General features: G+C 52.6%; 1 protein-coding gene across 1 annotated transcript; it reads right to left on the minus strand.

The window, feature by feature from the left end:
* Positions 1 to 4,739: 4,739 nt before the first annotated feature.
* Positions 4,740 to 21,780, minus strand: HEATR6 (HEAT repeat containing 6). Its single transcript, XM_058037792.1, has 20 exons — positions 21,685 to 21,780; positions 20,891 to 20,998; positions 20,372 to 20,512; positions 19,286 to 19,401; positions 18,399 to 18,513; positions 18,080 to 18,181; positions 17,592 to 17,729; positions 16,455 to 16,726; positions 14,956 to 15,133; positions 14,475 to 14,681; positions 13,767 to 13,866; positions 13,259 to 13,596; positions 12,003 to 12,125; positions 11,412 to 11,498; positions 10,531 to 10,665; positions 9,240 to 9,362; positions 8,118 to 8,242; positions 7,104 to 7,200; positions 6,526 to 6,730; positions 4,740 to 5,724 (listed from the first exon to the last, which is right to left on the minus strand). The coding sequence occupies exons 3-20, from the start codon at positions 20,507 to 20,509 to the stop codon at positions 5,174 to 5,176; spliced, it is 3,150 nt and encodes a 1,049-aa protein (XP_057893775.1). The 5' UTR covers positions 20,510 to 20,512; positions 20,891 to 20,998; positions 21,685 to 21,780; the 3' UTR covers positions 4,740 to 5,173.
* Positions 21,781 to 22,186: the final 406 nt, after the last annotated feature.

Consider the following 22,186-nt stretch of genomic DNA (forward strand, 5'->3'; position numbering starts at 1 on the left):
GGGCAAACGTTTTTCCTGCTGCTCCAGGGGCAGGGACTGGGGACGGTGCCTGCACAGGCTGTGCCCCCATGGGAATCCCCCACCCTGCAGGTGCCACCGTGCCAGTGTGCCGAGCGTGCCCCTGCTCCGCCGCTGGGCCATCAAGGAAATCTGCTGGACTGAAAAATACCAGCACGTCTAGACTGAAATACCAGTCTGGGCTCCCGGGGAGCCAGAGCACCCCCCCGGGACAGCGTGGGCTCCCTTCTCCCGGGGCTGGCACAGCAAGGGATGGCCCCAGGGACAATCCTGCTCCTTCAGAATCCCTGTGCCCATCCCCACTTGGCGCTGCGGTGCCCAGAGCCCCGTGGTGCCCATGGTTTTCTTCCACACTGCTCCCTCCCTGCACACACTTTTCCTGCTGGGATCCCTCCTGCAACACCTTTAGCCCCCAGGAGGAGCGTGGTGACAGCCAGGTGAGGCCACCAAGGGTCGGGCTGTGCCCAAATCCCCTCACTGTGCCCAAATCCCTCACTGTGCCCAAATCCCTCGCTGTGCCCAAATCCCCTCTCTGTGCCCAAATCCCCTCGCTGTGCCCACATCCCTTCCCTGTGCCCAAATCCCTTCCCTGTGCCCAAATCCCCTCGCTGTGCCCACATCCCCTCGCTGTGCCCAAATCCCTTCCCTGTGCCCAAATCCCCTCGCTGTGCCCAAATCCCTTGCTGTGCCCAAATCCCTTCCCTGTGCCCAAATCCCCTCGCTGTGCCCACATCCCCTCCCTGTGCCCAAATCCCTCGCTGTGCCCAAATCCCCTCGCTGTGCCCAAATCCCTCGCTGTGCCCAAATCCCTCGCTGTGCCCAAATCCCTTGCTGTGCCCAAATCCCTTCCCTCACTGTGCCCAAATCCCCTCGCTGTGCCCACATCCCCTCCCTGTGCCCAAATCCCTCGCTGTGCCCAAATCCTCTCCCTGTGCCCAAATCCCTTCCCTGTGCCCAAATCCCTCACTGTGCCCAAATCCCCTCACTGTGCCCACATTCCCTCGCTGTGCCCAAATCCCCTCGCTGTGCCCAAATCCCCTCACTGTGCCCACATTCCCTCGCTGTTCCCACATCCCTTCCCCGTGCCCAAATCCCTCGCTGTGCCCACATCCCCTCGCTGTGCCCAAATCCCTTGCTGTGCCCAAATCCCTTCCCTGTGCCCAAATCCCCTCGCTGTGCCCACATCCCCTCCCTGTGCCCAAATCCCTCGCTGTGCCCAAATCCCCTCGCTGTGCCCAAATCCCTCGCTGTGCCCAAATCCCTTGCTGTGCCCAAATCCCTTCCCTCACTGTGCCCAAATCCCCTCGCTGTGCCCACATCCCCTCCCTGTGCCCAAATCCCTCGCTGTGCCCAAATCCTCTCCCTGTGCCCAAATCCCTTCCCTGTGCCCAAATCCCTCACTGTGCCCAAATCCCCTCACTGTGCCCACATTCCCTCGCTGTGCCCACATCCCCTCGCTGTGCCCACATCCCCTCGCTGTGCCCACATCCCCTCGCTGTGCCCACATCCCCTCCCTCCCAGCGGCCGGCTCCATCCATCAGCGCGGCCCCGGAGCCCGAGGGGGAGCGCCGGGAGGCTGCAGAGGGGAGAGAAGGAAAATAGACAGGATAAAAATCACCGAGGGGAGAGAAGGAAAACAGACAGGATAAAAATCACCGAGGGGAGAGAAGGAAAACAGACAGGATAAAAATCACCGGATTAGCGGGTCCCAGGGAGGGACGGCCTGCGAGAGGGCGCAGAGCCATTTTTTATGGCACAGGCAGCGGGCATGGACCGAGGATCAGCCTCTTCCCTTTGACCCCGCCACTGGAAGTCACCCCTGGCTCGGCACCCATCGCTCACGGGCCGGGGTCGCTGACACCGCGGTCCCAGCCCGGGGCCGAAGCCATCGGCAGGGAAACCCCCCGTGAGTGCCCCGGATCCCCGCTCGGCCCCGGGGCTGCCCGGGCTGGGACACGTCGGTGCCACCCCGCGACAGCGCCCGGGGACAAGCAGGACCCGCGGGGGGACACGGGCCAGCGGAGCCGCCGCCGCCGTGCCCGGGGTCGTGGTGCCACCTCGTGGCCCGGGGCCGCTCCCGGGGCCGCTCCCGGGGCCACCGGACACGGCGGAGCCCGGGGATGCTCGGGGCGGAACGGGCGCCGGTAAATCACTGCCCGTGCTCCCCGGGCGTGGAGGCAGCTGGAGGGAAGCGGAAAATGAATTAAAAATAAAATTAATTCAAAATAAAATGAATTAAAAATAAAACTACCATTCCAATAGCTGGGGAGTTTACCAGCCCGCGGGGACGCTGTGAGTGCCCCGCGGTGGCTGCTCCGTGCTGCGTGTGCCCAGGGCAGAGCCACAGCCACCACCGCGGGTGTCCCCAAACACAGCCACCATTGCAGGTGTCCCCAGGGCACAGCCACCACCGCAGGTGTCCCCAAACACAGCCACCATTGCAGGTGTCCCCAGGGCAGAGCCACCACCGCGGGTGTCCCCAAACACAGCCACCATTGCAGGTGTCCCCAGGGCACAGCCACCATTGCAGATGTCCCCAAACACAGCCACCATTGCAGGTGTCCCCAAACACAGCCACCATTGCAGATGTCCCCAAACACAGCCACCATTGCAGGCGTCCCCAAACACAGCCACCACCGCGGGTGTCCCCAGGGCACAGCCACCACCGCGGGTGTCCCCAGGGCACAGCCACCATTGGAGGTGTCCCCAGGGCAGAGCCACCACCGCAGGTGTCCCCAGGGCACAGCCACCATTGCAGATGTCCCCAGAGCACAGTCACCACCGCAGGTGTCCCCAGGGCACAGCCACCATTGCAGATGTCCCCAGGGCACAGCCACCACCGCGGGTGTCCCCAGGGCACAGCCACCATTGGAGGTGTCCCCAGGGCAGAGCCACCATTGCAGATGTCCCCAGGGCACAGCCACCATTGCAGATGTCCCCAGGGCAGAGCCACCACCGCAGGTGTCCCCAGGGCACAGCCACCATTGCAGGTGTCCCCAGAGCACAGCCACCACCGCGGGTGTCCCCAGGGCACAGCCACCACCGCGGGTGTCCCCGGGGGCTGCAGGTGGGTGACGAGCCCAGGGCTCGGCGCAGGAGCCGCCCCCGGGCACTAAAGCACAGCACAGCAAAGCCCTTTTGTTTTCCCCAGCCGCTGACCCCGGGAAGAAGGGGCGGATTGTCTTTCAAACGGAGCCGATGTGGAGCTGAGTGTCCCTTGCCACCTTGGCTATAAATCATCCTGCATGTGATAAGGTAATTACCTTCTCCTTGGAACTATTCATAGGAAAACCTATAAAGGGCCTGCCTTGTAAACACAACAATAAAGAGGCAGCACAATAAAACCTTGGCCAGGGTGGAGAAGGTGCTGCCTCTCCCCAGCCCCCCGTGCCCCACCAGGATGGAGGATGGGGCTGGGGGCTGCCCTGTGGCTGCCATGGGCAGCGAGGGTGGCACAGGGCACAGCAGGGCACACCCCTCTGTCCCCAGAGGGCTGGCAAAGGGGGATGCCCTATTGGGAATGACAGCAGCTCCCATCTGCTTCCTGGGGTGCACAAAAACACGGATAACACAGATTTCTCTGTTCAGAGAACAGCCTGACACTGGATGGGGCTGCTGGAGCACTCACAGCTCAGGTACACCCCACTCCCAAGTGCCACAGCTGCCCCAGCACTCCAGCTGGCACAGGATGGAGGCAGCTCCAGAGATGTCAGCAACCTTGGGACAGAAATCCAGGCAAAGCTCTGCTTGCTTTCAGTGGCTAAGGGACAGATTTCTCCCCAAGGCAGTGCAGAAACACAGGCTTGGTTCAGGTGTGGGAGCTCAAAGGTGGGATCAGCTGCAGCAGGCAGAGAGGAAAGGAGCAAGGGAAGCTCAAGTGCAAATGTGTCACAGAGCCAGGACAGGCCAGCAGGGATGCTCAGCTCTGCCTCCATCCTAGGGCTTCCAGCCTGACCACACACAGGGCTGGTACAGCAGCAGAACTCATCCCTGGCAGGGAACTGGGTCCGTCCATCCATCCTCTATCCCTCCATCCATCCATCCATCCCTCCATCCATCCATCCATCCCTCCATCCCATCCATCCATCCATCCATCCATCCCCTGGAAAAGGCTCCCTTGCCCCAGGAAGTTTTGGATCCTCTCAGCCCTGCTGAAACCAGCAGCAAAGGTGGAAGAACAAAGAGATGAATTTATTTATGAATTTATAAAGCCCAGAGGTTTTACGACAGGCAGGGCTTGCCCTGAGCTCTGTTCAAACATCCAGCCCAGGGCTAGGACAGCAGGCATTAACTCTGAGAGCCCCAGAGCCCTGCTCATTCCTGGAGCTGCTGATCTGTCCCCAGCAACATCAGAGAGCTCAGCACTGCCCTGGCTATCAGCAGAGTAAGCACAGAGCAAACACAGAGTAAGTAACACCAGCAGAAAGGAATGGAAGGGGACAGAACTCCAGAACCACAAACAAATCCATGTGCTGTTAGAACACCACTGCATCTCCCACAGAGGTGCTTGGAGAGCCAAAATTCCAGCCTTGGAGAACCTGCTTTGCATTTTCTGGCTTAGGCAGCACAGTGCCATCCACCTGGAAAGAAGGAATTGTGATTTTTTTAGGAAGAAGGATGAGTGGAGGCAGCAGGGAGGCTCAGGCCAGGTGTACAGCACTGGGAACACAGACAGCTAAAGGCAAAGGCTGTTTGCTCTAAGCTATTCTTCAAATATTGGCATATTTGGGTTTATTGCAGGAACACAAGAGTGACAACATTTGCAGTGCTCTGAAAAACAAAATCCTTCCAGCCCCCTGCTTTACAAACACGATTCTGGATCCTGCAGCAATGGGAAGAAAATGCTTTGAGATAAGCTGGGGGAACAGGCAGCTTTATAAAACACACAGAGGAGGAAAAGGCATTTGTTTTCCAAGCGGAGACGCTGTGACAGCAAAGTGCACAAACCTGCCCCAGGAGGGCAGAGTTCCCCAAACACAACAATAAAAAATAGTAATAATATGAAAAAGAAGTCCTAGAGGCATTATTAACAAAGTCTGGAACAAAATACTTAATATCAGCAGCAGGAAACTTTTCCTCTGGATGTCCTGTGCAAGGGAACACAGCTCTGTGCTCCCCGTGGAACATTTGGTCACTGGGGTGGGTTTCATCTCCCTCAAGCCTCTGCCAGCTCGGTGGCACTGGTGTGGTGTGTCAGGACATCCTCCAGGAACAGGGACACTCTGAGCCTGGCCTTGCCCTGCAGCTCTCTCTCCAGGGCACTGAGGTGCTCGATGGCTCCCTGCAGCGCTCTCTGCCTGTGCCCCGGCTCTGGGTGTGCCCCCGTGCCACCCTGCTGGCCCGGGCAGCTCAGGTACTGCAGCACGCAGGGCCGGATGGCGTGGCCGTGCTCCCGCAGGCTGCTGCCCAGCAGGGGCAGGTCCGAGGCCCTGGCCAGCTGCAGCAGGTGCAGCAGGGCCTGGCACAGCTGGCTCCGCAGGCTGGAGCTGTACTTGAACTCCAGGAAGTCCTCGGTGTCCTCGCTCCTCTGCAGGGCCACCACCAGGGCGCTCCAGATGTGGCAGAACTGCTCGGTGGAGCCGTAGCACTCCCTCCTGCTGGGGATGGACAGCGCCATGGCCGACTTGATCCGCACTTTGAAGTTCTTGCACGACTTGACTACGGAGGAAAGGACGCTGAAAGCTTGCGTGGCCCAAGGAGCCTCTCCTGAAAAAAAAATAATAAAAAAAACCCTTTTTTAATCAGCCAAAACATGCAAAACTATACACGTCTCCTGAATATTTAATGGGCTGACACGCATTGAATTTATTGTGGTTTAAATGGGAGAATCGAGGGTTATGAAATGAAATATTAGTTAAAACAGTTAATCTCCTGAAGTTTTACAAGAGCATTTATTCACATCTATAATCCCACTGTTTCCTGACATGACAGACCCAGCTGAACACAGCAGTTACCCCTGCCCTGGCACTGAAGGAGCTGAGTCTGTTCCACTGGGCAGAGCCCTGGGAGAGCTGTGACAGCAAACTCAGCTCCCTTGGCTTCCCCCCTCCTTCTCCAGCCCAGGGGCAGCAGAGATGAGGATGTGCTCAGCTCCAAGAGCACAGATGATGATGTGCTCAGCCCCCCCAGAGCACAGATGATGATGTGCTCAGCCCCAAGCGCAGGGATGAGGATGTGCTCAGCCCCACAAGTGCAGAGGTGAGGATGTGCTCAGCCCCAAGAGCACAGATGATGATGTGCTCAGCCCCACAGGAGCACAGATGATGATGTGCTCAGCCCCCCCAAAGCACAGATGATGATGTGCTCAGCCCCACAGGAGCACAGATGATGATGGGCTCAGCCCCACAAGAGCACAGATGATGACGTGCTCAGCCCCACAGGAGCACAGATGATGACGTGCTCAGCCCCACAGGAGCACAGATGATGATGTGCTCAGCCCCAAGAGCACAGATGATGATGTGCTCAGCCCCCAGAGCACAGCAGCCAGGGCAGGGGACAGGCTCTCACCCAGAGGCAGGGCAGGGTTCCTGAAGACGTTGCCCAGCGCGTAGCAGGCGTTCCAGCGCACCTTCATGGTGGCCTCGCTGCCCACCGTGGCAATCAGGGCCTGCAGGGCCTCCTCGATGGCCTCCCTGAACCTGGGGTTGGCCACGTGGCAGGGCTGCAGGAAATGCAGCACGTTCCCAAGGGCACGCACAGCGTTGCTCTTCACCTGGAACACACAAAAAGCCCTCTGTTCTTCACAAGGTTTGATTTGAAGCCTGCTGTGAAATCATCTCAGAGCCAGCAAGGAGCACAGCTGGAGTCACACTGGGTCTTCCTAAATGCCACCAGAAAGATCATTCTCTGCAAAGGGCCACAAACCAAACCAAATCCCCCTGCACTGTGGAGAAGCCCAGTCAAATTCCCTGCAACTCAAACAACACAGGAACCCTGAACACCAGCCCTGAGGGGAGGGTCTGAGCTGCAGCTGCCCTCAAACACTGGGGCAAAGAGACCTAAAGTAACTGGTGCCTTTTTCCTGTTCTGTTTTCAATGCAGGGTTAATTAGCTCCACCAAGCCCACCCTATTCCCCCAGCCTTACCTTGTCTCTGTCCTTGGATGCCTCTGTGGCAGAGCGCAGCAATTTCAGCAGCAGGACATCAGAGAGCTCCTCCTGGAAGCTTTGGCCCATGGTTTCCCTGGCAGGAGAAATCCCCCTGTGAACACCCAGCTGGGCTGCTCCATCCCCACATCACAGATGTGGTACCCCCCTTTATAAAGGCCCGTGAACAACCTTCACTCTTCAGAGGGCTAATATGTAAGGCAGACCTTTCTGCATGTGACCACTATGTTTATTAATTTAAAACCAAACTATCAATGCAAGAAAGCTGGTTAGCAATGGTTAAATCTGTAATAAAAAACAGAGGGCAAGGAATGGCTCTCAGGGGCAATTCTGCAGCAGGAATATATGATAACTATTTTCCTGTTAAAAATGTAACAGTAGGTTGGGCTTCCCTCAGTCTCTGGCTTGAGGAAGGGTTAAATATTTATTAATTTTACTTGTGTTATGTTGGAAGTAAAGGAACCATGTAATTACACCAAGCAACACACAAGAAATGGAAAACTGAAAAGTGAAAAGTTTTAAAGAGTGTCTCCTTAGAGTGACAAGGGGAAATGGCTTCAAAATGAGTAGGTTTAGATCAGATATTAGATAATAACTGATCCCTGTGAGGGTGCCCAGAGCAGCTGTGGCTGCCCCATCCCTGGAAATGTCCAGGGCCAGGCTGGACAGGGCTTGGAGCAAGCTGGGATAGTGGAAGGTGTGAGTACAGCATGCTCAGTGTCCCACGCTGGCAGACACACAGGCAGAGGGTGGTTAAAAAGAAAGATCCAAGCCAAAATTCAGGGGTTTTTTGATGTTAAGGATCATTTTGGTTGGAAAAGCCCTCCCAGAGCATCGAGTCCGAGCCGTGCCTGATGCCCACCTTGTCCCCAGCCCAGAGCCCTGAGTGCCACCTGCAGGGATGGGCACTCCAAGCGCCCCTGGGCAGCCCCCCAGTGCCTGAGCCCCCTTTCCACAGACAATCTGCCCACACAGGGCAGGGGTGCCACGTACATGTTGATGATCAGGGTGTCTGTCAGGTTGCCCAGGGACCAGGCTGCCTTGGCACGGACGTTGGGAGATTTGTCATGGAGGGAGTTCAGGATGGCATTTGCTGTGTCTGCCACAAACATCACATCCTGCCAAAGCAAGAAGTCACACAGCCCTCAAAACACAGGTGATTCTCTTAGTAACACACTCTGCTTTTTCCAGGGAAAAGGGGAGAGAGACCAGCTCTGCTCATTTGCTCTTCCAGGTGACACCTTCTAACGAGCTCATGGTGCTGCCTGCAGCTTTGCCTGACCTTTAATTAACAGCCCAAGCCTGAATGCTGACCAAGTCCACCACTCTTGGGTAGCTGCTGCTGAAAAGCTTCTATGGATTATTTAATCCCATTGGTGATTCAGTTACTTTGGATTTTAACATAATTACATGGACTGCCAACCTTATACCCATCAAATCCCACTCTTAAGTAATTGCTTCTCCAGACTCCCTGTTGAGCTGCCTGCCTAATCTTCTCTTCTATGGCACATTACACGTGCCTACGGTAAAGGATTTTCTTTCAAAATATTTTGGAATTAAACTCCAAAGTCAGCCACTGCATATTTTTTTATTGAAATTATTCACTTAAGAGTTACATTGTAAAAACTAATCTTCCAGCTCAGCCAAGTTAAGATGATATTTTCAAATATCCTTTTTTTTCCCCTCCAAATAAGCTTTATTTCTTAGTTTTAAGCAAAACTGAAGGCTTCCCATTAAAAACTTGTTAGAATCATAGAATCCTGGAGGTTGGAAAAGATCTCAAGGATTGAGTCCAACACCAAACTCCCCAGAGCACTGCAGAGCTGTTCCCTTCACCCCAGCTCCCCCTCACCTCTTGCAGCTCCTCTGTGCCAACCCACCCAGCCAGCTCCCACCCCTGAGAGCCTGGGAGGATCCTGACCTCTCTCCTTTCCCTCCCTTCCTAAAGCTGCACTGATTCTGCTCTCAAAGGAAGAGCAGGCCTGGAGCCAGTAAGGAGAACTACAAACACACTACAGGCTGAAAGCAAGGTGAATTAACTGCAAACAAACCCATGTCCCACATCTTGTGGCTCATCAGAGAGTGGCTCAGAAGAAGGGATGGGCTGGCTCTGACCTGCCTGAGGCACGGGAAGAGGATGTACACTCCCAGGGCACGGGCAGCAGCAGCTTTCACCAGGGGGTTCTCACTGTGGTTCAGGCCCAGCAGCAAAGTGACACACAGGATCTGCTGGTCACCCTGCAAGAGGAACAGCAAAGTGACACACAGGATCTGCCAGCAAGGTGACACACAGGATCTCTGGTCACCCTGCAAGAGGAGAAAGGTGACACACAGGATCTCTGTCACCCTGCAAGGTGACACAGAGGGTCTCTGTCACCCTGCAAGAGGAGCAGCAGTGGCAGAGGGGGGCTGAGGGAGCTCTGCCCCACAGGGACACACAAATTCTCTCAAACTCCCTGTGTCTGCAGGAGCCTCCACTCAGAGCATGCTCTGGGTAAAGTGAATTGAGCAGTGACTCCAGGAAACAGGAATGCCTCCAGCACACAGATCTCTGCTGTTGGGCAAGAACAAGAAGGAAATCAGAGTATTGCTCTCATCCCCAGCTGCAGGAACGGCCCATCAGGGCTAACTCAGAGGATGGGCTGCCCCTGCCTCCCCTCCCTCTGTGCCCCTGGTTAACCAGGACAGGGTGAGCTCAGCCTGGCCAGGTTGTCAGCTCACCAGCCCATGACAGAAGGTCACAGTGGGCACTGGCTTGACCCCACTTGGCCACAGGGACAGGAGAGGGAATGGGATCAAAGTACAGGGGGGTGAAGTACACGCTGTACTTGGAGAATTCCAGAGATACTGCTGGAGCAGCAATTCCTGGGCAAATGAGATCTGGCAGAGCACTCCCCAGCAAGGGCACAGTGACACAGAAGGAGCTGCACAATGCAGGGGGGATCCACTGCCAAGGCTTTCATGTTTAGGAGCATATTTCATGTTGCAAAGGGAAAAAAGCACACATGCAAATGGGTGCACAACATCAAGCCCTGGCTATTGGCTCAGCTAGCTCTTCAAAGGATTAATCAGCAGAATAACAATCCCTCAGCTCTCCCTCATGCCACGAAATCCTTGTCCTCCATCTCCTGTGCATCACTGCCAAGGCTGGGTGTTCATGGCAGGGCCAAACAGCTGCTGTGACCCACAGTTAATTGTTCTGACAGGCTGATTACTCCCAACACTGCCCTTTCCAGCCTCCAACAGTCACAACGTTCAGAAAGAAAAATAAAAATGGGGAAGGTTTCTTTCTTTCTTTCTTACTTTCTCCTGGCAAGTTTTCAAAGGTTTTACACTACTGTAACCAGGGGGACAAGGACAAAGCCTCAAAGCTGAAAGCACCACGTGCAAAGGTGTGTTCTCCTACCTGCAGCAGGCTGAAGGCCTCTGGTAAGATAGAGGACAGGGCATCACAGGCACTTGTCTGGAGAGTGGCATGGGGGGAGTTCTGCAGGGTGCCAGGCAAGGGCCCGTTCAACACCATTGTCCAGAAGGTCACAACCTGCAGGAGAAGCAGCCAGGTTTATCCTCTAAACTCAGCAATTAAGCCTCACTTCTTGTCTTAAAGATGATCATCACATGCTGAAATTTACACTGCTTTAAATAGAGTTGCAATCCCACTCCTGAATCCACACAGCTGAGTGTTTTCATTTGCCTGACAATTTACATTCATAGCAAGTAACAGGAACCTGATGCTACTGAACACATTTCCTGTCTTGTAGGCTCAAAACTTAGCATGAGCCAAAGAAATTTTGAAGCTTGTCTCCTGCTCACAGAAGGAAGACTTAAACAGGCCCAAATTACTCAGCTTCTGCAAACTCAGCCAACAAACAGCTAATGAATTTCTCTAAATTCACTTATATTGTGGTTCTGGCCACTCTCTCTGTACTTGTGACCAGGTTGGCACTTTAGCAACGCAAATTCACCAAAATTCTGAAAGTTTTATGCAGCTGTAAGGACACACACAAAATCAGTGCTGTTCTTCCAGCTCTGGGCTACAGCAAGAGTTGGGAAGAGGAGAGGCAAAGTCACAGGTTAACATCATGTAAAAGAAATAAACCCCAAGACATCTGTCCACAGACAAGAACAGTGCCAAGTGACTGCAGGAAGGCTCCAGACACTGTCCAGAGTGGCACCCACAGAGCTGCAGCCCGAGTCCCCTCCTGCCTCCCTGCATGGTCTGTGTGTGTGCCAGGCACTGTGCAGAGGGCAGGCCAGGAGCTCAGGGAGGGGGAATCTCACACTCACCACGTTGACAGGCACCCTCTGCTCGGGGGCAGTGGGGGAGTCAGGCTTGTGCTGCTGCAGGACACCCGTGCCCAGCTCCTCCAGAAGCTGCAGACAACAAAAAGCAAGGGGGGTTTTCATCAGGGGTGACCCATGGAGCTACAGAACCTGCACCCACTCACCCAGGGAACAAAAAGAAAAGGTTCAGTGCTGGTTTGGGCTGTGCTGTCCCTGCTATGACTGGAATTAGAGGAAAAGCCTTTCCTACATAAACTCTCCAGCAAGCACAGCATAACAAACCACTGCACAAAGAGGAAATCTTTGGGTCACAGAGTCAGGTCCCTGCCCCAGCTGATGCTCAGCCAGGGAAGCACCAGTGCTGTGGTCCTTGCACTTCCCAAGCTTCCTGGTGACTCAGCAGAGCCACAAAATTCTGCTGAGACTTCAAGACTGGAAGCTGAGGGTGCATTTCTCAAAGTGTCAGGGTACTGCATTTCTGTATCACACTCACAGATGCTGTGAATATTCAGCACCACTCATCTGCATTTGCAAAGCACCCAGACAGATAAAACTGACTTGGTAACACAATGGTGACGTGTCTCCTGCTCTTACCTTGGCTCCATGAAGCTGAATGGATGGATCCATTTCTTCCATGCATCTGCAAGCCACTTCTCCAAGTCCCAGGAAATAGCTCTGAGCCACAGGGAAATAACCTTTCACAAGAAGGGCCAACACCTAAACACAGACAAAAGAAATCCCATTCAGCATTTCTTCCTTCTGTTTACCCAAAATAGCCCAACTACACACTGAAATGATGTTAATGGGCTAATCAGCCCTGGCACCATATACTGAGCTCTGATGTAACAGATACACCTTGCAGCACAACTTCTGGAATACCAGAGCTGATTAAAAGCCTCCCTGTTCCATTTTATTGCTCAAAGAAGAGCCACAGAAGCACGATCAGGTAGCAAGGCCATGAATTATTTAGTGTAAGTGAGGGCTCCTGTAGCCAAAAAAACTGAGAGCAAGACATTCTGTACCTCCTGTAACACTGCTGCTGCCCTCTGTGAAGCTGGATTTCACAAATATTTACTGTTTCAGAAAAAGAGTGAGACTTCTTGGGATGCATGTTACAAACCTTACCCTTTGCTGTGGCTACATGAATTAAAACAAAGCCAAGCCTCAGCATCCACAGGTACTCCCTGAGTCACTCCATAGCTCCTTGCTGGCTGTTCTCTGACTGCAGGGCTCTTCCCCACCAAAACTTGCATTTGGATTCTCTATGGAGGAGTTTGCATGGGGAAGACTCACAGTCTGCCAGCACACACCCCCGGATAATATTGAAAAAAATACAGAAGATAAAAAATCCCAGGCAGATGAACCTGCTGCAGCAGGTTTGCAGTGTAAAATCCCAGGCAGATGAACTCACTGCAGCAGGTTTGCAGTGTAAAATCCCAGGCAGATGAACTCACTGCAGCAGGTTTGCAGTGTAAAATCCCAGGCAGATGAACTCACTGCAGCAGGTTTGCAGTGTAAAATCCCAGGCAGATGAACCTGCTGCAGCAGGTTTGCAGTGTAAAATCCCAGGCAGATGAACTCACTGCAGCAGGTTTGCAGTGTAAAATCCCAGGAAGATGAACTCACTGCAGCAGGTTTGCAGTGTAAAATCCCAGGAAGATGAACTCACTGCAGCAGGTTTGCAGTGGGACAGTCACGCTGTGACCATGGGACCAGAGCGTTTCTCCTTGAGCCACAGCAGCTCAGCCCCACTGCAGCAGCAACCAGTGAGAGATCTCCTGAGGGAGCAGGGAGCAAAGGGACCCCACGAGTGAGGGGGCACTGGGTGGAGGCAGGAGCTGCCCTCCCACCTGCAGGGCCTCCAGGCGCAGGGGGCACGGCTCGTAGACGCTGCCCAGGGAGGGGAAGCTGGCATCACTGTCAGAGCAGGAATCCTCCCGGGGCAGGACCACCAGGGACACGCACAGGCACAGCAGCCAGCAGGGCTCGGGGGGGGCACAGCCTGCAGGGCTCTCCCCCGCCCAGGGCACTGCCTTCCTCCACTGCTCGCACCCAGGGGTGGCACTGCCGCTGCTGCCCAGCCCTGAGGAGCTGGGCTGCTGCAGGAGCAGCTGCACCTCTGGCAGAGGGGCCTGCGCTGACACAACTGCCCCCAGCAGGGTGAGGCTGGAAACTCGAACGTTGACGTCTGCAAGAGACAATGGGGGGAGAAGAGAAAGCAAAACAAATCCATTAGAGCCTCACTGAAGGCCCAGCGTCCTCCCTCAGATAGATTATAACATATAGCCATCCACTGCCTCTGAATTTTGAATTATGGGGCACAGAGGAGGGGAGGAATACAGCAGAGAGAATGCAAACCTTTGTGAGAGATGTAGGGCTTGATCTGGTTCCACACCCTTGTAAGCAGCCCGGGTTTCAATCTGCTGTAGGGTGCATTGGAAACCAAGTTTGCAAGGCACTGAAACAGAGAAAGAGGTGCTGGTAACAATGTCAGCCTGGCCTCCAACAGGTCTGCTTTTACATTTGTAATTTGGGTCACTCAGGAAGCTCATTATCTGAGGGCACTGAAAAAAGCCACCCCAATTATCTGCTGTGTGAACACTGGATACAAACTTGGTTCCTAAGAACAAGGATTTAACTCCTGTGAGGTGGCACAAAGACCACGGAAGGATTTGTCAATTTGGATTCCAGTTTTGAAGTCAATGTGAGTCTTCAGAATCATTTTATGGGTTCATTCAGCTCCAAAAAGACTAAAAAATGCAGAAAAAAGAGAACTGTACTGAAGAGAAAAGAAACCCCCAGACTCTGGATGGAACTCTGAGGAACCTGGTCTAATGAAAGGTGTCCCTGCCCACAGCAGGGGATTGAAACAAGGTGATCTTTAAGGTCACTTCCAACCCAAACCATTCAGTGATTCTGTCGGATGACTCAGTCAGTGAACTCCTGTGAGATGACAAAGATCTGTCAGTCACCACCACCACCTCACATCTCACAGCAGTTCTGTGCAGTCTTTCTTCAGGACATAATCTAGAGATCAGTGGGAGCATGTGGCACATCTGCAGGTACCTTGATTATCTGTGTGAGTGTCTGGGAGGAGGACTCTGCCACCAGGGCCAGCAGCAGGCAGCGGTGCAGCTCCCGGATGCTGGAGGCAATGGTGACAGAGAAGGGAGTAAAAGCTCTCTTGTGGTCATTGGCATCTTCAGCCACAGACAAGAACTGCTTAGAACCTTCCAGGAAGGCTGAGAGGACTTGAAGGGCACAGGCACGTGTCTGAAATGATAAAACATTTGTGATACCTTTTAGCACCTCCTTTGAGCAGAAGAATTTTAAAATGTATTAAGTCATCTGTAGAAAGAGAAAATTCAACACCAGCTATCTTTTTTTCATAAGTTTAGCCAATACAGAACCAATTCTTTGTTTCCTTAGCCAACACTTCCTATTTGTTTCTTGGGTAGTAGCCAAATACTTACTGAGGGCCAGAGAAGACAACTCCTAAGATTAAAGGGGGAAAACAGAAGAATTTTTGTACTCAGAAGTGCCTCACCTTTGGAGAAGGGTCCTTCAGAGCAATAGTCATCAGGGACACAGACTGGGGGCTGCCAATACCAGGGGCATCAGGAACAAATGCTGACCAGTAGCCATACAGAACTCTCTTTTCTATTGACTTGATAGTGGAGAGGAAACAGGCCAGAGCCCCTTGGCGAACATTGGCTTGGTAAGACCTTAAACACAAACAAAAAGATTAATGAGAACAGCAGGGACAAGGGGTGGGCTCCACCTCTTTCATGTGTATTAGCGGCTGGCTGTGAGAGGAAATCTTTTAGACCAAGAACAGGAAGAGGAAGAACGAATTTACTTCCAAACCAACACAAATTATTGCCTTCCAATTTTCTCGTACCATCTCATAAATCAAAAGGGAAAGTGACTCCCTCAGCAGTTTTGCTGAAGAACAAAGGATGGTGTGGAAGGGGTCTGTGGATCCATGTGTTTATGTGCACAGCATCACCTCCCTTTGCTCTGTATGAACCCATGGCACTGCTCTGTGTGTTTATAGCACAGCAATCACCTCCCTTTGCTCTGTATGAACCCATGGCACTGCTCTGTGTGTTTATGTGCACAGCATCACCTCCCTTTGCTCTGTATGAACCCATGGCACTGCTCTGTGTGTTTGTAGCACAGCAATCACCTCCCTTTGCTCTGTATGAACCCATGGCACTGCTCTGTGTGTTTGTAGCACAGCAATCACCTCACTTTGCTCTGTATGAACCCATGGCACTGCTCTGTGTGTTTATAGCACAGCAATCACCTCCCTTTGCTCTGTATGAACCCATGGCACTGCTCTGTGTGTTTATGTGCACAGCATCACCTCCCTTTGCTCTGTATGAACCCATGGCACTGCTCTGTGTGTTTATAGCACAGCAATCACCTCCCTTTGCTCTGTATGAACCCATGGCACTGCTCTGTGTGTTTATAGCACAGCAATCACCTCCCTTTGCTCTGTATGAACCCATGGCACTGCTCTGTGTGTTTGTAGCACAGCAATCACCTCCCTTTGCTCTGTACGAACCCATGGCACTGCTCTGTGGATCCATGTGTTTATGTGCACAGCAATCACCTCCCTTTGCTCTGTATGAACACATGGCACTGCTCTGTGTGTTTACAGCACAGCAATCACCTCCCTTTGCTCTGTATGAACACATGGCACTGCTCTGTGTGTTTATGAGCACAGCATCACCTCCCTTTGCTCTGTATGAACACATGGCACTGCTCTGTGTGTTTATGAGCACAGCATCACCTCACTTTGCTCTGTATGAACACATGGCACTGCTCTGTGTGTTTATGAGCACAGCAATCACCTCACTTTGCTCTGTATGAACCCATGGCACTGCTCTGTGGATCCATGTGTTATGTGCACAGCATCACCTCCCTTAGCTCTGTATGAACCCATGGCACTGCTCTGTGTGTTTATAGCACAGCAATCACCTCACTTTGCTCTGTATGAACACATGGCACTGCTCTGTGTGTTTATAGCACAGCAATCACCTCACTTTGCTCTGTATTCCTCCCTCAGTGTCAGAGAACTCTGACTCGCTGCTGCTGAGGCGCTTGCAGGGCTGCCAGCTCGGGGGGTCCTTCCCAGCACACACATCTGACACACGAGGCTGAGGGCAAGGGCTGCTCTGCACATCCCCCAGCTGCAATTTCACCATGGCTGCTCCCAGCACCGACTCTTCTCCTGCATCTCCTGAATCTTCTCTTCCTTCTTCCCCAAATTCTCCCTTCTTTTGTTTCCCTTTGCACTTTTTTCTTCGGCTCTAAGACAAAAAAATTGATTTTTTTAGTCAATGTTTAATGAATACATAAGTGCAGTTACATGTCTCTGCAATACTCTACACACAGTCACTCTTCAGTATCTGAGTTTTTATATTCTGCTTATTAGTAGCAACAGGCACAAAATTTCAGTAATACCCAACTAAACAGTTTATAACTGAATAGTCTCAAAACCTAACCTTTGGCTTCTTCAACCCTAAAGCAAAATATATCCAAGGAAACTTTTAGCTAAAAATCATATTTCACACAAAAGTGATTAAAGAACAACACTAAATACTTCTGTAGTTCTTTCAGATTTACAGTAGGTAACACTAAGTAACCTTCCTTTTCAGCTCCAAAATAAAAACAAGTCAGCATGACTAGATAACCTCATTTTCTCTAATGTCTTTCAGATAATCAGTAATCCAAAGTATTCACACGTTAAAAAATAACCTGTAAAAGGATTGAGCAGAACAGATGAGGCAAGAAATCAGTCTTAAATGAACTTGACTTCCCTAAGAAAGAGTCAAACAATTGTGCAAGTGTTAGGAGAGAAAACGTGACTTATAAAATCAAAAGCTTTGGCGAGTTTGCACACATCAATCCCGTGCCTGCAGGCCAGGAATTCTTGGCTCTGGATGAATAATTGTTGCACAGAGCTTAACTGAGGGAAGCCAAGCCCTGCAGAGCCATTTGTCCCTGTCACCTGAGCTCCCAAAGCAATTTTACTCAGTGCAGAATTTGTAATCATCACCTTTGAAGCAAAGAATGAAATGTGCCACACGCTCAGGACGTGAAGAGCCACCAGTACCATGAGAGGTAAGACACAACACAACAAACAGGCTGGAGGACAGGAGCAGCCCAGCTTACCCCTGTCTGCTTAGAGGTGGCTGGTTCTGAGTGCTCCTGCTTGGCAGGTGACCTTTTATCATACTGAGGTAAGGGAGCAGGGTACAGGGCTGTGGGCACCTCTATGCTCAGTCCTGGCAGCCCATGGAACATGCATTTCTGCAACAGGAACACAAATGTTAGCATTCTGGCTTTTCTCATGCACAGATTTACTGAAATCACCCATTTTCAGCTGTGCAACATCTGAAATCCATCTACATGTAGAAGGATTTCAAGTAGGTCCAAAAAACCCCGTCTTCCCCATCTCCCTCTCACATTCTGCAGTGGGAAGTGCAGTGAAGATGCTGTGAGAGAAACTCAGTATATTTTCCTCTAACATCTCACACTCCATTTCCCCCCATATTCAGGCTTCTCTGCTCCCTCTTGTTCACCTTCTACTGTTTCCCACTTAACAGCACCTGGAACCTCCCAGGGGCTGCCTCTTCCCCCATGTGGATTGAAGGATTTACCTTTAATACTGCCAGCAGAGCTCCAATTTGGTCAATTTGCATCAGTTTCATCTTCCCACCATTGAGAAGTGACTGGACACCTTTCAGTGCACTTTGCAGTAACTGAAAATATAAAATTACTTTATTATTACTTTTCCTTCCCAACATGCTGCAGGTTCACATCTTTCAAGGCAGTTACAGTTTTGCTCAATTGGGACAGTAATATGATAAATTATGGACGATTAAAGCAAAATCCTAATCGACAACATTCCAAATTCCATATATTCCAGCAGTACAACCTCCTAATTAAAGTATTTTAGACAATTAGACTCACACTTACCATGCAAAAAGTGATGTCATCCACATCAGTGGCTTTTGAAGACTGCAGAACACTAAGGAAAGTTTGAAAACAGACACTTCTGTAGGACTCATCCAGGTATGGCTGCCCAGGGACACTAAAATCAGAGCAGGAGGAGACACAAGGTTGGTTTATAGTCTGTCTACAGGCTCATAAAGTTACACAAAGTCCCACCCAAGCCCCCTGATAGCCTGCAGAGGATGGAAAAGGATGGAAAGGGATGGATGGATGGATGGATGTTGTATTCATATTGTTGTCTAATTATATTTCCTGAGTCTCATACCTTCTCTCGATGGTTTTCTCACGGCAGATCTTCACAGCAGTGGTGTTGTTGCTTCTCGGTCAGGGCTCCTCTCCCAGGCTCTCCCTGACCACCCCGCCCCCTTTTATCTCAGTTACCTCCATGGGCTACAGCTGCTGCCCAATCAAGGACATCACAACTGCAGCCCATTTACAATAACTAGAACCAGGGCAGGGTCACTAATACAATACAAAGATCTTTCACTGCCATACATATATTTACAATACATAAGTTAACTCAGGCCCCTACAGATGGATGGATGGATGGATGGATGGATGGATGGATGGATGGATGGATGGATGGATGGATGGATGGATGGATGGATGATGGAAAGGGGGCAGCTCTACCACACAGAGAACAAAAGGAAACCTTCTGCATGAAAAACCAGACAGCACAAAGCTTTTCTTTTCTTCCCCAAACGAACCCCTGTAACGTTGTTTCTGGAGGACTGAGAGTCAGGGGTTTGTGCACAGATAAAGCTCTGCATTTCCCATTCATGCACCACACCCTGGTGGCCCTGTGCTGGCAGATGCACACTCTGTAACCCCCGGCCAAGGGCTGTACCCACCTGAGACACAGGTTGGCCATGCTGCGCACGGCTGCCCTCCTGAGCTCCACGTCGGGCTGGGCAGGGTCACTGAGCTGCAGCAGGAGCCCAGCCGTGCCCAGCAGGTCCGGGAGGAACTGCAAACAAAGCACCAAGAGCCATCAGGGGTCAGTGCTCCTCCCTCAGCCTCCTGGGTCTGGGCTTTGGGGATAATCATCATGGCAGGTGGCTGCAGCCTGGCTGGACACCAGGTGCCCACCAAAACTGCCCCTCAGATGGGCAGGGGAGAGAAAATATAAGGAAAGGATCGTGAGTTGGGACAAGGAGAGGTCACCCACTGATAACCACCATGGGCAGAGCACACCTGATTTAGTGAAATTAATTGAATTCATTACCAATCAAAAATCAAAGCATGATAATGAGAAGTAAAACAAACCCTAAAAAATTCTCAGCTGCAATTTCAGATTCTAGAGACAGATTTATGCATACAAAAAACAGCATGAAAACCTTGATTCCTTAAGTCCTCTCTGCATTAGGAAAGGACAGAGCTGAGCACAGTTCAGCTGAGTCCCAGTTTATGCTCTCCTCCCAGACATGAAGCTGAGCTAGGAACAACTGCTGCACCAAGCTGCTGCCACTCCATGGGCTCCAAGCCCACACAAGCTGGCAGCTCCCAAGCTGTGAGCATCACCACCCCATGCTCAGCCCAACAGCAGACACTGCTCTGCAAGCTGCCACGAGCTGCTGACAGCAGGAGGATTCAGCTTTCCAAACTCTGTCAGCTGCAGCAACCAGGAGCTCACACAGGATTGATACCTGAGACCCTCCGAGCAAAAGCCCTGATCTGGTTACAGGATGGATTTCTGGAGCCTGCCTGGGCAGTTATGTGCAATTTCAAGCTCCTTGTGGTCTCCCTGCCTGAGGCACAGGGTGGTTGGTCTGCAGGCTTAGCCTGTGCCCTTATTTAATGGTGATCCCAACAGCTGCAGCCTGCAGGTGCACAGTATTCCACAATGGAATAATAATTATTAATAAATACAACTGAAATTCAACTTTGCAGTGGTGCAAATACTTTTGTTGTTACTTTCTCTCTGTTTGTAAACTCACCTTCTGACACTTAGGTCCATTATTGTAAACAAGAGCTGCTAAGGCTTGCAGAATTTCAACATGTGTCCAGGAGCTGCACTGCCTCAGAGCAGAGATACAGTAGGAGAGAAGGAAATTCAAGCTCTGCTCATCAACCATCACCTGTTGTAACAGAAAAGGTCAAGATAAACACGATAAATATCATCTTGTACTGCTGCAGTCAATAAACCCTGAGAAACTGGTCAGAGATTTGGGTGATCTGGCTGTTAAAATCACACACCAGCAAAGATCACACCTGACCAGGAATGGATAAATCTGTACAAGTGTCCTAAAACCAAGACTATTTCCCATTGTGAATCACTTCTGACTGAGAGGTGGTTTTATGAGGAACCATGCTAAAGCCAGGTCAGAGGCTCAGCTACCCAAAAATAAGTAATACAGCAAAAATCCAAGAAACTCTGCCTGAAGGTTGGCTCCACAGCCCTGGAAAAGGACAGAGTTCCCCTGGCTTATTGAGGGACATGGCCAAACTCTTCCTACCTGGTATCTGTTGAGTAAGTGATGGATAAGCTGACAGACTTTGCTGACAAGATGTTCCTGATCAAGGAGAACCAACTGACAGCCTTGGACAAGCACAGCACAAACATCCTGGAAGTGAAAGCCTCAGCTTATTATTTAGGGACTACAAAGACAGCAATAACAGCTCAAGAAAATATACCAAGTCAGATCAAGGAACAGAGCAGTACTGTCCAAAAATCAATTAATTCCAAAGAGCAAAGTAAGCCTGCTTTGGAAATGAAATGAAGACAAACCAGTGTAATAATGAAGTACTGTGTGCTGCCAATGGAGTAGCATCCATGTGGCTCATCTAGACTGCTCAGCTTTCAAGGGCTTGCTTTCAGGTTTAAAAAATTACTATTTCTCCAACATCAGACTATGAAAATTGCCGAGTCCCACCCATTGGTGTGACCCACATCTCCACCCGGCAGCGCTTCGGCACAGGGCAGCAGAGCTCAGAGGCACCGAGGAGCCAGGGAAGGGACGGGGGAAGGTGGGCAGAGGGAACATCCCGCCCGCAGCGGGGGGAACGCGGGCTGGAACAACCCTGGGGGCTCCCGAGGAGGGGACACGGGGATGGCACGGGGATGGGCACGGGGACGGGCACAGCGATGGGCACAGGGACGGGCACAGCGATGGGCACAGCCGCAGCACGCCGTCCCCACAGCGGCCCCGGCCCAGCCCCGCACACGTGCGCTCCCACACGGGCACGGCCGCCTCCGGCTCCTGCTCCCCGCGCGGACACAGCGGCAGTGCCGGGGCCCATCCCGCGGTACCTGCGGGCAGGGCACGGCCGGGGGCTCGGGCCCGCAGCTCTCGGAGATGAGTTGGTCGAAGAGCAGGTGCAGCTCCGTGCGGCGGCCGCCGCCGTCGGGCCGGGCCCGCAGCGCGCCCAGCCGCGCCAGGCAGCGCCGCAGCGACCCGGCCGGGCCCGGCTCCGCGGGCTCCGCGGGCTGCCCCGGACCCGCCATGGCCTGAGACCCGGCCGGGCCCGGCTCCGATGACTCGCCCGGCTCCGCCGGATGCCCCGGCCCCGCCGCCGCCATGGCCCGCGCCCCGCCCCGCCGCTATGGCAACCGGAGCCCTTCCGGGGCGGCCGCGGCTACGGCGGCCCGGCGGGCCCGGCGGGCGGCGCTGAGGGCCGGGCAGGGCCGGGCCGGGCCCGCGGCAGGTGGCGGTGCCCGCCCGCCTGTGGGACAGCCCCGGGAACGGCAGCCGTGTTCCAGCGCACGGTCACCCATGGTGGGACAGCCCCGGGAACAGCAGCCGTGTTCCACC

Source organism: Melospiza georgiana, chromosome 19 (genome assembly GCF_028018845.1).
Source record: "Melospiza georgiana isolate bMelGeo1 chromosome 19, bMelGeo1.pri, whole genome shotgun sequence".
NCBI lineage: Eukaryota > Metazoa > Chordata > Aves > Passeriformes > Passerellidae > Melospiza > Melospiza georgiana.

Bases quoted from the DNA above. Each gene is read 5' to 3' on its own strand.
- HEATR6 (XM_058037792.1), bottom strand. From the start codon at position 20,509: ATGGTTGATGAGCAGAGCTTGAATTTCCTTCTCTCCTACTGTATCTCT. The intron at 19,402-20,371 runs GTGAGTTTACAA...CTTTGTTTGCAG, and splicing joins ATGGACCTAAGTGTCAGAAG to TTCCTCCCGGACCTGCTGGG. The intron at 11,499-12,002 runs GTAAGAGCAGGA...TGTTGTCTGCAG, and splicing joins TTCAGCTTCATGGAGCCAAG to CTTCTGGAGGAGCTGGGCAC.